The 16,042-nt window shown below is 45.6% G+C and overlaps 2 protein-coding genes across 2 annotated transcripts; one reads left to right on the top strand and one right to left on the bottom strand.

The window, feature by feature from the left end:
- Nucleotides 1–7,950: 7,950 nt before the first annotated feature.
- LOC117845727 (S-adenosylmethionine decarboxylase proenzyme) lies at nt 7,951–9,614 on the top strand. Its single transcript, XM_034726792.2, has one exon. The coding sequence runs from the start codon at nt 8,125–8,127 to the stop codon at nt 9,307–9,309; it is 1,185 nt and encodes a 394-aa protein (XP_034582683.1). The 5' UTR covers nt 7,951–8,124; the 3' UTR covers nt 9,310–9,614.
- A 2,513-nt stretch (nt 9,615–12,127) lies between these two features.
- Nucleotides 12,128–13,835, bottom strand: LOC117844244 (gamma-glutamyl peptidase 5). Its single transcript, XM_034724996.2, has 3 exons — nt 12,976–13,835; nt 12,730–12,897; nt 12,128–12,590 (listed from the first exon to the last, which is right to left on the bottom strand). Exons 1-3 carry the CDS (start codon nt 13,492–13,494, stop codon nt 12,474–12,476), a joined length of 804 nt encoding a protein of 267 aa, XP_034580887.2. The 5' UTR covers nt 13,495–13,835; the 3' UTR covers nt 12,128–12,473.
- Between the last annotated feature and the right edge of the window lie 2,207 nt (nt 13,836–16,042).

Raw genomic sequence — 16,042 nt, 5'->3', positions numbered from 1 at the left:
TGATCACGCCCGCGCGATCTCGATGCGGATCCGCCCGCGCGGAGCCAAGCGCAGGCAAGCGCGCGTCCCCGCTGACGGGAGATGCAGCACATGAGCGCGTCCACCTGGCACCTGCTGCCCGGGCGCTGCAGCGCCGCACGCACGACGCGATCTCCGCTGCCGTCGCCCACGCCGCGTGAGCCGTGAATGATTGGCCATTGGGTGCCGTCCTCTCGCTAGTTGCCCGCCCCACGACGGCCCGACCCCGCCCGTCCTCGCGCGCGCACCACTCTCGTATTCATCCCATGCCCTGTGAGTCTGAGCTGAGTGAGATTCTCCCTATTGCCCTTCCTCCCTTTTTCTTTTTCCTTGGTGCGAAGCGTAGGCGTAGGTAATTTGAAACGCGAACTAGCTTTTGCAGATTCGTATCGCAGAAAGTCAGAGGTGGGCCAGTCGTCACGGTCATCGCTAGCGCTACCGGACGATGCTCCAAGCAAACTACGCTGATCCCGAGGCTTTCGCTTTTCTCCCTTTTTCTTTTCTTTGTCGCGTTCGCGTTCCGAGCTGCCGAGCCGAGCGGAATTGCCCGGCCCCGGGGCCGTCCGCGCGGCCTTGCGAGTTGGCGAGTACGTGCGGCGTGCGTGACAGCGTGAGGCGTCCGTCCTCGAGCCTGCCGCCGCCGCCGCCGTGTCGCTTTCTTTCCCGGCCCCGGCTCGGCTCCAATTATTCCGCGGCCCAGCGACGCGCGCGGCGTGCTCCCACTGCCTAGCCGATCTCCTTTTAATAGGCACAAAAGTTGGCATGGTTTACAAGTCTATCCATCTCAAGTTCTCTTCGCGTTGATAATCAGAAGAATCTCCGTCCTCGTGCCAAATGGCACTTAGACCGTGCATAGATATAGCATAATTAAACATGAACATGGTTGAACAGCCACTGATGCACCAGCCACGGTGTGCATGGGTGGTGGATTAGTGGTCGGAAAACTAACCCGCGCATTACATACATACATGGAGGCGTCATTATTGCTCTACAATAATCAGGCATGGCAGAGAATTCTGGCAAGCTAAGGTCTCCATCACACACTCGCGTGCCCCGGCCGCTTGCAGTCCTTAGTGGCCGTGGACACCAGCTCAGCCTCGACGTGGGATAGACGATGAGTTGATGACTCGTGATCGGGGATTAGTAGTCATCTTGCGTAATTGGGTGCCACTGCTCGGCGCGCGTTTGTCGCGAGCAGTTAGCGACGATCGAAGAGCTTCCATCCCTGTTCTTCTTCCTCCTTGTTCTTTCTTCTTCTTTCTTCCTTCCAAGAACACACAGCACTGCGCTCAGCCATCCCACCGCCGCTGGCCTCCCACCACCGCCTGCGGCCCGCTCCGCCCGCCACACCACCCCACCCTTCCTAACCACTGCCGTGACTCACCCCGCCATCGGCACCGCCCACCAGTGGTCCTCCACCACCCGACCGGCGGCGCCATCGCCGCCCAGCTCGCCGCCCACAACCCACCACCGCCACTAGGGCCATCCTCTAAAGCCGCCGGCCATGGAAACCCCCAAACCCAGAAACCCAAATCCATAACCCTAATCCCCCTCCACCCCGCCGCCCGCAGCGACTCGCCGATGTCCGCTCCGCCTACCTCCCGCCGTGGCCAGCTTCACCCCGCCCTCCTATCACTCGTCGGCACCGCCTGCGTCTGGAGAAGGAGATGGAGGACCTGGAACGGATGTGCACGTGGGTCGAATCCTTCTATGACGCGTGTCCATTCGCTGCAACCGTGTAGCGGCGCGTGCACCCAATAAGATTTTCATGCGTAATTGGCCAATAATTGCGATGCGCACTTGCGTAATTAGTACTATATATATTCGGTGCAGCTAGCTAATGACTCCATGATCTTTATTTGGTTAGTCGAATGACAATTCCATGCTTGCAAGTTATAGGAACTAGCAAGGTGCCCCACGCAAATAGCGCGGGTAGCTAGTTTTTTTATACTAACATTTTGCTCTTGTTTTACTTCAAGTGAATTTGTTGTCTACATCATTTAGACCAAGGTATCAACTTATTTTATCATCATATTTTGTGGCGCAAAATATATATTCAAGATGAAAGGGATATCATAAAAAATTATTGAGGGAGATATGGGTGAGTTAGTAGTTTTTATGTGTAGTCTGTTTTTTGGAGGAGCTGGCCCTTTCAATTGTTAGGTCCAACTGGGCTAGCTCATAGTATTTTTTTTACAAATAACAATATAGATGTAGTCAGGTCACCGCGCGTGCACACACATATATTTACTTATGTCTTTGATCTTGTACCGGTGAATGAATTCATTTTCAAGTTCATCGATCTACCCTTCCAGCAACAAAGCGTTGCGTCTTCACTTTTTGTGTAGGTGGTGTGATGTTGAGAGGTTGACCTTATTGAATTCTATGATTTCATCTACACTTCCATCCAAACCTATCACTTTATCCCTGATTTCATCAAATCCTTCCGCACTTGCAGATCAGTTCCAATGAGCCACCGCCCTTATTGTAAATGAAGAAGATAGCCACCTCTGTAGCGTCCTCATCGCCAATCCTAATGTGGGTACCTTATTGCTTACTTTACTGCTTCAAGTGTGTCTCCCAGTTGTGACTCAGCTCGTGTTGTGCTCTGACCCCTGCGTCTGCCGCAAATGGTTGTATGTCATGGACTATGGCCTTTTTTACCCTAGATTGTATAATCAAGTTTATAAAATCTCAAGTGGTCAATAAAAAGTCCAAATTATAATCTACATTATATTATCTAAGTTCCCAGATTATGATAATCCTATAAGCTATCCATACCAACTTGTTTCATATTATAATATGATATTTTACCAAACCGTCCATTAAAATTTTGTGATAATTAATCACTAGTACCTAACTCACCCTTGAACCGGTACCTTTCTTTTCCCTCTCCATTCGGCTTCCTCCTTCCCCTCTCCTTTCCCTAACCCAGCGAGATTTGATCGAATTCTAGTGGTAATAGTACTATATTATTTTAGGAAAGATTGTTGTAATATATTTCTAGTGATAGTAGTCAAATATTTTTTTGTTGATTCTCTCCAATATAGTTATTTTGGTCCATTAACCTAGAATCCAAAGATTTATCCATCATTTTCTCTTTTTTCTCCTCAGATTCTTCTTCCTTCTTCGGTAACTAAGCTGCCCTGCAACTTTAGTACTGTACATCTTCCTGAAGATCCCATGGAGAGTCTAGGAGGTCTGGTTTAAGTTTTCAATCTTGTCTACTTTTTCTCTTCTCTGATGCCACTTTCAACATCATCTTCTCTGACAAGGTATGTGGTGCAATTTACATAGCTCGTCTTGTTGCCGAGGTTTAGTCTGTCGTCACTTTTTTAGCGGCATCATGCTTCCCACCCAGCTAGAGATTGGCCCATCCACCTTTTGTGGCATTCTATAGATGTGAATAAAATTATCTTGCATGCCTTCAAGCCAGGATGGTAAACGCACCATTTTATATTTGTACAAAGATTCCATATAGTCATTGTGTGTATTGTCAATCTATTTTTTATTTTCCTTTGGATATGTAAATATTGGAAGCAAGAATCTCACACGGATGTCTTGATAAAGACTATTAGCAATCATAAACAGGAGAATAATTTATTTGTTGGAACAATTGTGTTATTTATGATGAGAGGAATCCGTTGTAAAATACAATAGCAAAATTTGATATTGAATCATTGCCAAATCTATAGTGACACTGCTTGCCATGGCCAATTGCTATTTCGAAGCAAAATCCAAACAAAAGGATGGAAAACGACTTAAGGAACATTCTAATGTTGCTTGTCTTGAAATCTCGTTTAGACTGTGTTCGCATTGTTTTACCTTCATGGAATCCTGCTTGTTGCAGCCTCACACACAAATGCTGACCACGGCTGCCATGACCAGCCACCCAGGCAAGCAGCACAGCGCTCCTAACCAAGCCTCCGATCGAGCCACAATATAGTTGAACGGGCTGCTGGTTGAAGTAACATTCGACCATGTCAAGCAACTAATCAGGTTCTTCATCTCGCTTGATCCGCCTTTTGAACTTCTAGTTCCAGAGCTCGCGCCATCATCCGTCGAAACATAATCCGTCACTTTGAGATTGTTACTTATTTGTGGTGGCATGCATACATTAGCACTTCGCAGTTAATTCGGCTTTGCCATCATGGAGTCACGCGGAGATAGGCTTTCAAGTCACTCGACACCCTCGATGAAATTTTGCACCAGCACAGCGCCCAGGGTGACGGCTTGCTCACCACCTTGCCCATGCTGGGACGCCCTCAGTCATCCACTTGGTCGCCAATGCCAGCACGGGCGCTACCAACAGTGTTGTCAAGCTTCAGGTCTACAGCCTGCTTCTGGATGAACTCCGCGAACTCCTCACGGACCAAGAATCCATCTACTCGTGTACGTTGCATAAGCCAAATCTGCGAGGCTATGATAGTAACACACTCAAAGCTCTGTAGCAGATGAAACAATGGGGAATTCTATTGGAAATTTTTATACTTCCACTGCAAACCACGGACTCATTAGGAACAGGGAGCACTCTTGTGTGCTATTATTTCTAGGGCTTATCGTCTTTAATCATCCTTTCCTAATAAAACTTCGATTCTAGCAATGGAGCGCAAGAGATATGGATGAAATGAAAAAAAATCAAATATACAGCTGTATTTCTACACGGACTCTCGAGTTAAAATCTTGTATGTCTTATTTCTAGGTCTTAGCGTCTTTAATCATCCGTTCCTAATAAAACTTCTAGCAATAGAGCGCAAAGAGATATGGATGAGGTGAAAAGAAATCAAATATATAGCTATATTTCTACACATACTCTCTAGTTAAAATCTTGTATGTCCATTAGATCATCAAAAATCAAACGCTCCATATATAGAAATCAAACTACTTATTTTTCATATTTTAATTCCGAAATTAATCATTATAGTTGTATTGGATGTTGAAATGTTCGGGTGATATAGATCTTCATAAAATCCAACAGTGTATATTCTTATTAATGTGGTAATTTCTAGACTCTCTCGGCAGGAATTTATTAGGAAGAAGTCCATTTTTGATCATCCAACTATCGCCTAAGGTGGTGTTCGGATACGAGGTGCTAAACTTTAGCAGGGTCACATCGGATGTTCGTATGCTAATTAGTAGGACTAAACATGAGCTAATTACAAAACTAATTGCACAGATGGAGTCTAATTCGCGAGACGAATCTATTAAGCCTAATTAGTCCATGATTTGATAATGTGGTGCTACAGTAACCATTTGCTAATGATGGATTAATTAGCCTTAATAGATTCGTCTCGTGAATTAGACTCCATCTGTGCAATTAGTTTTCTAATTAGACTATGTTTAATACTTCTAATTAGTATCCAAACATCCGATGTGACAGAGTTTAACAGGGGTATCACACACCCCTAAGTTTGGTTTTGATCATTCAACTCTAAAATCAGGAATTTTGACCATCCAACTGTTAAAACCATTCACATTCAGCTATGATGTGTTCAGAGTATAACATGCAGTGAAAGCACTAAGGACGCTAACAGTCAAATCTTGGTGCAGGCACCTTTATGCTTTGACGAGCAATCCGCCACGCGCTCTTTCGATGGTGCTATTTTGTTCCTAACCGCCCGTTGTGACGCTTTTTTGTACACTTAATCAAAGTGGTTCCGTTCGCGTGCTGAATAATTGTGCCTCGATCGTGCAGTATCAATAGACAAATAAATCTCTATGATGGAACTTCCTGCATTAGAGAATCGTATTAATAAATGGGAAATCTATCTAATATCTGGATTTCAGAATTAACCACACGCTACACACAAAGTTGTTTTAAGGTCAATAATAACACTGATATGGTCTAATTAAGGTCCTATCTTTTGCACATGAACAAGAATGCCTCGTTTTCGAAAATATAAAAAGCCCGTGATGTTAACATGGATGGGACAACATTATGTCTTATGTTAGAGAACAACGTCTGTAACAAACACTTCAAATCTTGTCTTGTTGCAATGCATATGGACAGTGGCTTGGTCTTTGAACTCTAAAAAAACAACAGACGATTATTGAAAATGTCGTCTAAATTAAAATAATCAAAAGATTTAGGAACCTGAAATATAGAGGAATTAGTTTTTTTGTTTGGAAGGAAAGGAGTTAATCAGTTTACACTAGCACAGTTCCGTTGTTCGCGGTGCGGCGCCGGTTGCCCGCCGCGCGCGGACTCTCGGGTGGACCCGACCAGGTTTAGGGTTCGGGCCAGCCAGGCAGCCGCTCCGCGTCCGCCCGCGCTCGTCCCGTGGGCCCGGGCCGGGCGCCCTGCCGCCTCTCACCCGCGCACCCTGGCTGCTATAAATAGCGGCGCCGGTCGCCACCTCGTCTCCCCCCAACCCAAGAAGGCACAAGCCGAGCCGCGCCTCCGTTCCTTCGAGCCCAATCCTTCGCCTCGACCTCGCGCAGAGGAGGAAGCCGCCCCCGCCCCGCCGCGTCTCGCCTCCCCTCCCCATTACAACCTCTGTTCCGCGCGAGCGCACCACAAGAACACCGGTGGCGTCCTCCTCCGCTCCGTAAGCCTCTCGGCCGGTCCTTCCAAGAAGCCTGCTGCTGGTCTCGTCTCTGCGCCGCCGCCGGCCGCATTCCTACAAAAGTGAGTTCTTCCTTCTTGCTTGTGCTGTGCTCACGCCACCGGTCCCCTCTGTGCGCGCCTGGGCTCGGTAGCGAGGGGCGGCGGCTGTTTATTGTGTAAATTAGCGTTGGATCGGGATTGCTTGGCACTTGGGCCGGCAGGGGAAGATTTACTCTGTTCGGGCGTGGGATTCTCTAGGTCTCGTTCTCCTCCCCTGTTTGTTGGGAGCGTTGAGAAAATTTGTCGTTCTCTTCTCGGGGGAACGGGGCGGTAGATTTGGATCTCGCCTGCAATTCGTATTCTATTCCTGGTGGTGAATCAATACCGGGCGGTAAAATCTTACAAGTTATGTTCCTTCCTTTCTTTGTCGTATGTGTTGTCGTCGTTTATTATCATAATCAAAGCTTGGATCGCAATGCCCGAGAAGCTAATACACTTTTTTTGTTGTGGGGAACGTGTAGCCTTTCTTAGTTTATCCCAACCTTCTTGTGATCGCCAAGAAGGTCCACCACCAATCTGTTACACGAAGCTTTTATTGCCGTTTCCTTGTTCGTATAAGGAACATAAAAAAAAGATCGTATGAGCCATTATTAAACTTTCTTGCTTTGTTCATTGTGAAGCTATTGATTCGAGCATTTGTTTGGACATGCTTCTTTATGTTGCCACTATGGCGACTTTAGGCACATTGAAGCCACACAGGTTAACAAAGAAACAAACTATTTTGCATAATGGGGTTTGATTTGTATCAATTAGGATGAAGTTAACGTTCTTGTTTGGTCTACTGATTATTCTCATAAATATTGATTGATCTTTTTGGATACTTGTTTATGATTCATGGCTTGATTCCTAACAGCTGTACATCGTATCACTGCGAATGCTAGTTTAGAATTTGGATCTAAATTGTGTACTCTCAATTCTCAAACATTTGTTCACATCCATATCTGCTACTTTAGAATTTGGATCCTGATAATCTCTCAAATCATTTGTGCTGTTCTGCTGCCTAAGAAAGAAACTTACTCTGTTTTGATCAACAGTTTTAGGAAGGGGACAATTGTGGATGCTCTAATGGAGTCGAAAGGTGGCAAGAAGTCTAGTAGTAGTAATTTCATGTACGAAGCTCCCCTTGGTTACAAGATTGAGGACGTTCGCCCAGCCGGAGGAATCAAGAAGTTCCAGTCTGCTGCTTACTCCAACGTAAGAACTGAACTAACAGCTTAAGCAATTTAGTTCTAAACGGAATCTTGATCATTGATGCATTTCGTACTCTGGTTTCTAATGCTTATTATTTGGTTGATCTCTTGTTTTGCAGTGCGTCCGCAAGCCATCCTGATATCCCTTCACATGCAATTCGCTGTAGAGTAGGATTTCCCTTCAATTTTTCTCCCTTGTTTCGATAGTTCTCCCTGGCTGGCTGCATTCTCTGCTTCTGAAATTTCAACTTGTCTTCTCCCATCTCTCCCTCCCTTTCCCACCCTCTCTTCCTCGCAACACATCATCCAATGGCGATGCCTTCGGCTGATTCTTGGGGATCTTCTCCTGCCTCTCCTATTGGGTTTGAGGGCTATGAGAAGCGCCTTGAGATAAAGTTCTCTGATGCACCTGTCTTTGAGGACCCTTGTGGTCGTGGCCTTCGTGCCCTCTCTCGCGAGCAGATTGACTCGTTCCTGGATCTTGCACGATGCACCATAGTGTCCCAGCTCTCCAACAAGGACTTCGACTCATATGTTCTGTCTGAGTCGAGCCTCTTTGTGTATCCCCACAAGGTTGTCCTCAAGACCTGTGGGACGACAAAGCTGCTGCTATCCATTCCTCGCATCCTTGAGCTTGCTGCAGAGTTGTCACTTCCTGTTCTTTCAGTGAAGTACTCTCGTGGGACATTCATCTTCCCCGGTGCACAGCCAGCTCCACACCGCAGCTTCTCGGAAGAGGTATCAGTGCTGAACGGCTTCTTTGGTGGACTCAAGTCCGGTGGCAATGCATATGTGATCGGTGATGCGTTCAATCCCAAGAAGAAGTGGCATGTCTACTATGCCACGGAGGAGCCTGAGCAGCCTATGGTGACACTTGAGATGTGCATGACTGGGCTGGATGCTAAGAAAGCTGCTGTGTTCTTCAAGAACTCTGCTGATGGCCATTGCTCATCAGCAAAGGAGATGACGAAGCTTTCAGGGATTTCTGATATCATCCCTGAGATGGAGATCTGTGACTTTGAGTTTGACCCATGCGGGTACTCAATGAACGGTGTTTTTGGACCTGCAGCCTCCACCATCCATGTGACACCCGAGGAAGGTTTCAGTTATGCAAGCTACGAAGTGATGAACTTCGATCCTAGCTCCTTGGTTTACAGCGACGTTATCAAGAGGGTCCTGTCAAGCTTCTCTCCTTCAGACTTCTCAGTTGCTGTTACCATCTTCGGCGGGCATGGTTTTGCCAAATCATGGGCAAAGGGCGCAGACATTGACTCCTACATGTGTGATGATCTTGTTGAGCAGGAGCTTCCTGGTGGTGGTCTGCTGATGTACCAGAGCTTTACCGCTGTTGTGCCTGGTACTGTGTCGCCCAGGTCGACCTTGGAGATGGATGGCTGGAGCAGCGACGGAATGGAGACTGCTGCGCACAGTGATGAAATGTGTATCTGCTGGGATGCAGAGAAGAAAGTGGTGAAGAAAGATGTGGATGCCTGAGAAAGATCAGGTGGTTACCTCGAGTTGCAAGTTTGAAGATTGAGGTTTCTGAGACCTTTGTTGGCCCTGCTCTTCTAGTTTCGGTTAAGCAGCTGGCTGGGCTACTGGCAAGCACAATAATCTTATGTTCTTTTTATATTTTCCTGCTCAATAAGTAAGTGCTCTAGATGGTTTGCTGGGTCTGCCATAGTGAGCTGCATATTATTGTTTCAGCATTTGTTCTGCTGCCGATGCCCTTGTGGGGAGAATGATCTTGTAATAACTCTATTTTTAATCAAATGTTGGAATCTTCGGTTTATTGTCTAGTTATTGTTATTCCTGCTGTTGTGATGCTATACTGTTCATTTTTATTAAGCAAAATCCATGAAAAAAGTTGTTATGCTGATGCCTTTTACTTTCTTAATTGCCCGAGGCTTTTGGTCTGCTGATACCTTTTGTTCGTCAATCCAACAATTTGACATGATGTTGTTTTCAGCAGAAGTCATGATATCAGTAATGTAACGTTATTTAATTCCCTATTCTTGGTATAAATGTCCTGATCATTGTTACCAAGCCTTTTCAATGTGCTGATTCTCTTGTCTCACATATTTGAAACTGTCAAATTACATTAGGAGTTCGAGAAGATTGTCACTTTGCAGCATTTTAATTCGAGCTGAATTATTACTCCAAGCATTGCTGCAAATGTACTAGTCCTGATTATGCTCTAAGAGTTGAGAGGATGGGATGATCAGGCTGTCAGCAATGCATTTTTCTTCGGTTAGATAATCTGTTCCTGTCTGGCTGGCTACCAGAAAACTATTGGTCCTACTCTGCAAAGCTTGATACATGACACACAAGAGGTACAATAGAATTTGTTCCCTAGAATCCTGGCTGGTCAAGGAGAGACAGACGGCAAATGATTCACAGGCAACTAAGGCCCGGTCCCACCCTTTTTCTGACTATTGAATTGACCTCTCTGTGGCTGCTAAAGATGTAACAAGGGCCTCACAGTGTCTGCAAGTTTTAGGTAGGGATGGAATTCGGATTGGATTCATATGGAATCGGATCTGGATAGCACTTTTTACCGCATTTTAAGTCGAATATGAATACGAATTCGGATATTTTTGAATACGAATACAAAATGAATGTCTCGAATTCGGATATCCATCGGATATTTACTCGGTTTGAAGATAACATTTACCTATTTTATTTGTTGATGGTCTTTTAATAACAAAACTTTTATACAAGTAGAGACTAAAGTATGAGTACCTAACTAGTGCAAACAAAAATCACTCACGAAAATGTTACATTAATTAATAATTATTTGAAATAGTGCAATTTATAAAAAAATAATATATGGATAAATATATATTTCAATAAATATAAATATTTATCAATGAATAATAAAAATTGTATAAAAATATTTTTATTAATAAATAGATAAACTAGAGTATTTAAAATTAAAATTAATATTCACATATATTTAATATTAAATTTAATGACATCGGTCCCTAAAATTAGAGATAAATTTTAAATAGTTTTATGGGTACAATATTAGTAATAATAAAATTAATATAATTAACTTATTAGTTATAAAGATAAATTTTGAATAGTTTCAATGATATACTATCATTATTAATATTCAAAGTAACATCATTTATCATTAGTTATAGAGATAACTAATAATTTCATATGGTCGGATACGGATAGTGTTGGATATTGTCGAATACGAATGTGGAATCGGATAGAGAAAATCAAGAAAAACGAATTCGGATGTATCCATTTTAGTACCACATTAAATTAAATTCGGGTACGAATATAGATATCCATTTATCGTTTTTGCGGATACGGATTCGGATAATTCGGATATCCATTCCCATATTTCCATCCCTAGTTTTAGGTGTTGTGTGCCCACAGATCCTGGGACTATAAAGAAGGCAATGATGCATAATTTCTGTCTCTGCAGATGTCTTAGACCCAGACTCCCAGAGTCATGCTCCATTTAGGACGACCACAAATGTTGTGAAAAAGTAGTCTATAGCCAATAAACATTTCAAAAGTAGTCTATAGCCAATAAATAATTCAACCAGCAGTCCAAACACATTGTGCAACTAGACCATATACCGGTCCATATGTCCAGGTAGCCATAAACCTATGACTTGAGAATTTCATCTCCCATGTCCCATCCATCGCTGCTCCAGCCAGCTCCAAGGTCGACCTCGGCGATACGGTGCCAGGGGCAACAGCCACTGTAACTCTGAAGGCTGAAGCGTTGTTCTTGGCCTCGTGCTGATAGGGAACTCGATTCCGTTGTCCACTCGTATGCTTCAGATTCCGTTTGCCGAGGCCGTGAGAGGCAGCTATCTGGAGGCCACTTCGCCGGACCGGGAGCTTGCCGTCGACGGCCTTGGCAATCTGCTCGAGTCAAGGCTGACGAAGCATAGCATGTCTGCAGATGGTTCGTACCTGTCGCACCTGCTTGTTTAGTGTTCGTGACAGTTTGTGCTAGCTGCCAATCCCTTAGTTATAGACTCATAGCTAACCCCGTGTCTGGCATCAATTTACCGAGGTCAGTTTATGTTGAAGTGCTAATATGAACTTAATAACTTAAACTTGGAGTTGCCAAAGCTTGATTGTTAGGTTATAGACACTCGTGCCCGTTTCTTTTTATGAAATTATAATACAAAAATACAGGTTGGCTTCAGCATGTTCAACCTTTTCTCTTTGGTGTCAGACGCTTGACGATGTTCTCAGGAAACCAAGGCCAGCCATTGGTTCGAGAAACATGGTTTGGTAACTGCCCCCTGAGAGCAAGGTCTGATCGTCTGATTGAATGACCGAATAAACTGAGCTTGCTCCCAATACATAAAAGCTGTACATTCTTGACTTTATTAGCAGTTGCCGGTCGTTAAAATGGTCCTTTTTTAGAGAGAAGATGGGGTTAACTGTTTGACAAGAAAGAGAAGCTTGAACATGCTCCGGCCAACCAGTCTCTTATTTAAATTTTTCTTGGAGCAGGTTCGCACGAGTGTGGTTATAACCTGACGACCAAGCTCTGCTTATTCCAAATTTCCAAGTACTATTTACATGAGCATGCACTTTATCATCAGAATAAATTGATGTCAAAACAGGGCACCTCATGCATCTACCGTTACAAACTGTCACGGACACCACACAGATCCAAATCATACGCAGACCTGATCTTCTTCAGCTTTGAGGAAGCTCTTGCAGAGCTTGAGCCAGAACTCCCTGTCCGGCGCAGTGGCCTCCACCTGTCTCCTCACGGCCTCGGCGAACGACACCTGAAGAGTTGCAAAATCGAAGTCACTGTCAGTGGCCAAGCAAACAGAATGCTTCAGACCCAGGTGTCGGCTCTGGGCATTGTTTCGTTCGTCAGAGCAAGCAGCAATGGCCTCTGAAATCTGAAAGCATGGCACTCACGGTGATGGACCCGGCGGCGAGGAGGCGGTCGACGAGGCTGTGGAGGATGTCCATGGTGTACTCCGGGTGGCCCTGGATGCCCAGCACGTGCTCGCCGACGCGGAACATCTCCACGCCCGTCTTGTCGGAGGAGGCCAGCACCTCCGCGCCCTCCGGGACCTCCCACACCTGCTCACCATTAGACACGTGTCATTCCATGCAGAGGTCTACGTGGAAATGCCAGTATGCAAAAGGAACTAATGCCACCTCGTCCTGATGGATCTTGGTGATCCTGGCGCGGGTCGGCAGCTGGCCGCGCTCGCGCAGCGCGTTGAGGAACCGGCACGGCGCCGCGGCTGCCGCCGCGTCCGCGATGGCCACCTCCCTGACGCCGACGTCCCAGCCGCTGGGGGCCCTGCGGACGCGCCCGCCGAGCGCGCGGCAGATCAGCTGGTGGCCGAAGCAGACGCCGAGGACCCGCTTGCGCATGGCGTGGAGCTTCCGGACCAGGAGGCACAGGCGCAGGATCCACGGGTCGTCGCCGTACGCGTCGTGCGGGCTGCCGCTGATCACGAAGCCGTCGTAGGCCCCGATGTCGTCGTCCGGGCCCGGGAGCTCACCGTCGACGGCCCGGTACAGGTGCCAGGCCTCGCCGGCGCCACCGAACGCCGCCACGAAGACGTGGAGGTAGCCACCGTACCTCTTGAGCACGTACTCCGAGTCGTGCGCCGCCATCAGCAGCGCGTACCGCCTGCTCGGCCTCGCCGCCGCCTCCACGGCAACCATGGCGGATTGGGTGACGAGAGAGACGTGAAGCTTGCAGACCTGAAACGATCGATCTCAACTGAGAGCTTAGCTAACACGATTTGCAAATGAGTGTGCGTGTGGTGTGTGTCGCAGCCGGACAGAGATGCTGCAATTTATAGAGGCCGGGAAGGAGGGCGACGGCAAGGGCAGGAGCTAAGCAGACGTGCAAAGCGTATGGCTGCACTGCATTCAGTCGTCGCCCGCGGGGAGATCGAGAATTTCGCACGATTCCTCTGATCGATCGCGCTCGCGCCGGCTATCAGCTCATTCACACTGCAGTTGCGCGGACAGGTTGGCCGCCGGGTTGCCTGGCCGGTTGATTGGTTCGTCGCGCGCGCCAGACGCCGATGCTTTCGAGCTTTTGACTGTCATCATGATTTGGGACGGTCGGGCCGGAGATGGTCTTGTTGACGGTCAGCAGTTGGTCAAATTTGAAGGTCCAGAGTCTCTTTGTTTTATTTCGGAAAAACAGCTACTGGAGCAGGACTCTATCCGTAATCGCTAATTTTTATTCCGGAATAGTTAACGAGGCTGATTGAGCAAATTCAAAGAAATTCATAAATGCAGTACACATGGTTTGTCGGATATATATCGAGCATAATTCAAGGAAATATTAACAAAAGTTTGAACAAACACAAGCAAAAATTGGTACACATAAATCTATAATTTTTACCGGTTCTACTAATAGAACTAGAAAACTAATTAAGTTTATCGTCACTGCTTGAGGTATCGAATTTCTATCAATTTAATTTGGTCTTTTAGCAGTTCGTAGCCCTTTGATCTTTCCAGATGGCTGCTCGCCACGGCAAGGTTGCTGACAATAATTAAGGATATTGTTAGGAGGCGTTTGGATATCAGGGGCTAAACTTTAGTCCTGTCACATCGGATGTTCAGATACTGATTAGGAGGACTAAACATAAGCTAATTGCAGAACCCCTATACTAATTCGCGAGACGAATCTATTAAGCCTAATTAATCCATCATTAGCGAATGGTTACTGTCAAATCATGGACTAATTAGGTTTAATAGATTCGTCTCGCGATTTAGCCTAGAGGTTGTGTAATTAGTTTTGTAATTAGTCTAGGTTTAATACTCCTAATTAGTGTCAAACATTCGATGTGAGATGTGACGGGGGCTAAAATTTAACCTCCTCCTCCCAAACACCCCCTAGTTTTGTAGTTCGAATAGGGCTTGCCAGAGAATCTAGCAGTTTATTAGAGAGATGCAATGGCAGGTCAGCCTCGCAGTGAGCCAGTGGCAGTTATTAATGGGAATGGGAAATGTGGACGGTCATAGAGATGATGATGGCGGATATGAGGCGGTGGAGTACTAGTAGTGAGAAGGTTAATTAGTGTGGAATAATTAGTTAATTATATTACTAAGATAAGATATAATCCATGTCCATTTGAAAAAAGAGTGTATTATTTTGGCAGTTTTCACTTGGCCCTGTTCCGACTGTGGAGCCACTAGTCCTGCTCCGACGGCTCCAAACACGACCATGTACTGGCATGACCTTTTTTTTCGTTATGTATGACCTTTTTTTTCGTTATGTTTAGTCAAAGATGAAGGAAATGTCAAGCAAGCTCATGCTTCGTTCAACTCTCTCAGTGGCTGCTTTCCATTTGTTCAATGATTTTTTCTGGCACCTGCCGTATAAGTCCATTTGTAGCATGGTTAGGGCCTTAGGGGCGACCAGTTTAGCAGGCGCTTAAGCGTGTGTTTTCAACGCCTGAGACCGTCATCTTTTTTGTCATCGGACTCAAGAATTGGTCGTTTGCTCCTAATTATTCCTAACACGCTAAAAACTTGTTGCCTGATTTTCAAAAGTACGTAGGTTTAAGAAAATTGTCGAACTAGTAGGTTTTAGAAACTAATGGTAGGTTTGAGAAATCGTTGCAAATGTTAAGAAATTGATGAGCTAGAGGTTTCCAGGAAACTCTTTGTCCGGTTTAAGAAATGGTGAGCTAGGCTGAATATGAATCATAGTCCTCGTGCCTCCTTCGATTCAACTCAGACCTATCTATTTTTAGCTCAAAATTATATAGTATTTAAGTTTGATCTTTATTTAGCTCGATCCTTAAATTTGCTAGGTTAAATTAGAGGTCCTTTTACCACACATAGAATTCACAGTAATTCACAGTATAGAGAGGATCATAATTCATAGCACGTACCGTTTAGGACGGGCTGACGCTACACACTGTTGGTAGTTGAAAGTTGTCCGTAAAAATTCTTTGCATGTTAGAATGTGCGATCCATGTGGAAAAGAAAAATGGATACGTTGGTACGGGGAATGTCATGTATAGAATATATGACTTCGAAAATGACGAGACACGTTGGTGAAAAGACATAGAGTCATGCAAAGTGCTTCGCTCATGCATGCCGCCTTCTTTGGCAAGAACACATGAGCTCTTTGCATCGATATCCACACACATGATCATGCATGTCGTCCATCGAGATCCACGAGACAACGTTAATCGATGCTTTCCTTGCATCGATCAATTGGCAACATGCATGCATACTGATCACT

This window comes from Setaria viridis, chromosome 2, assembly GCF_005286985.2.
Source record: "Setaria viridis chromosome 2, Setaria_viridis_v4.0, whole genome shotgun sequence".
NCBI classification, from domain to species: domain Eukaryota; kingdom Viridiplantae; phylum Streptophyta; class Magnoliopsida; order Poales; family Poaceae; genus Setaria; species Setaria viridis.
This window is presented reverse-complemented; position numbering and strand designations above follow the sequence as displayed.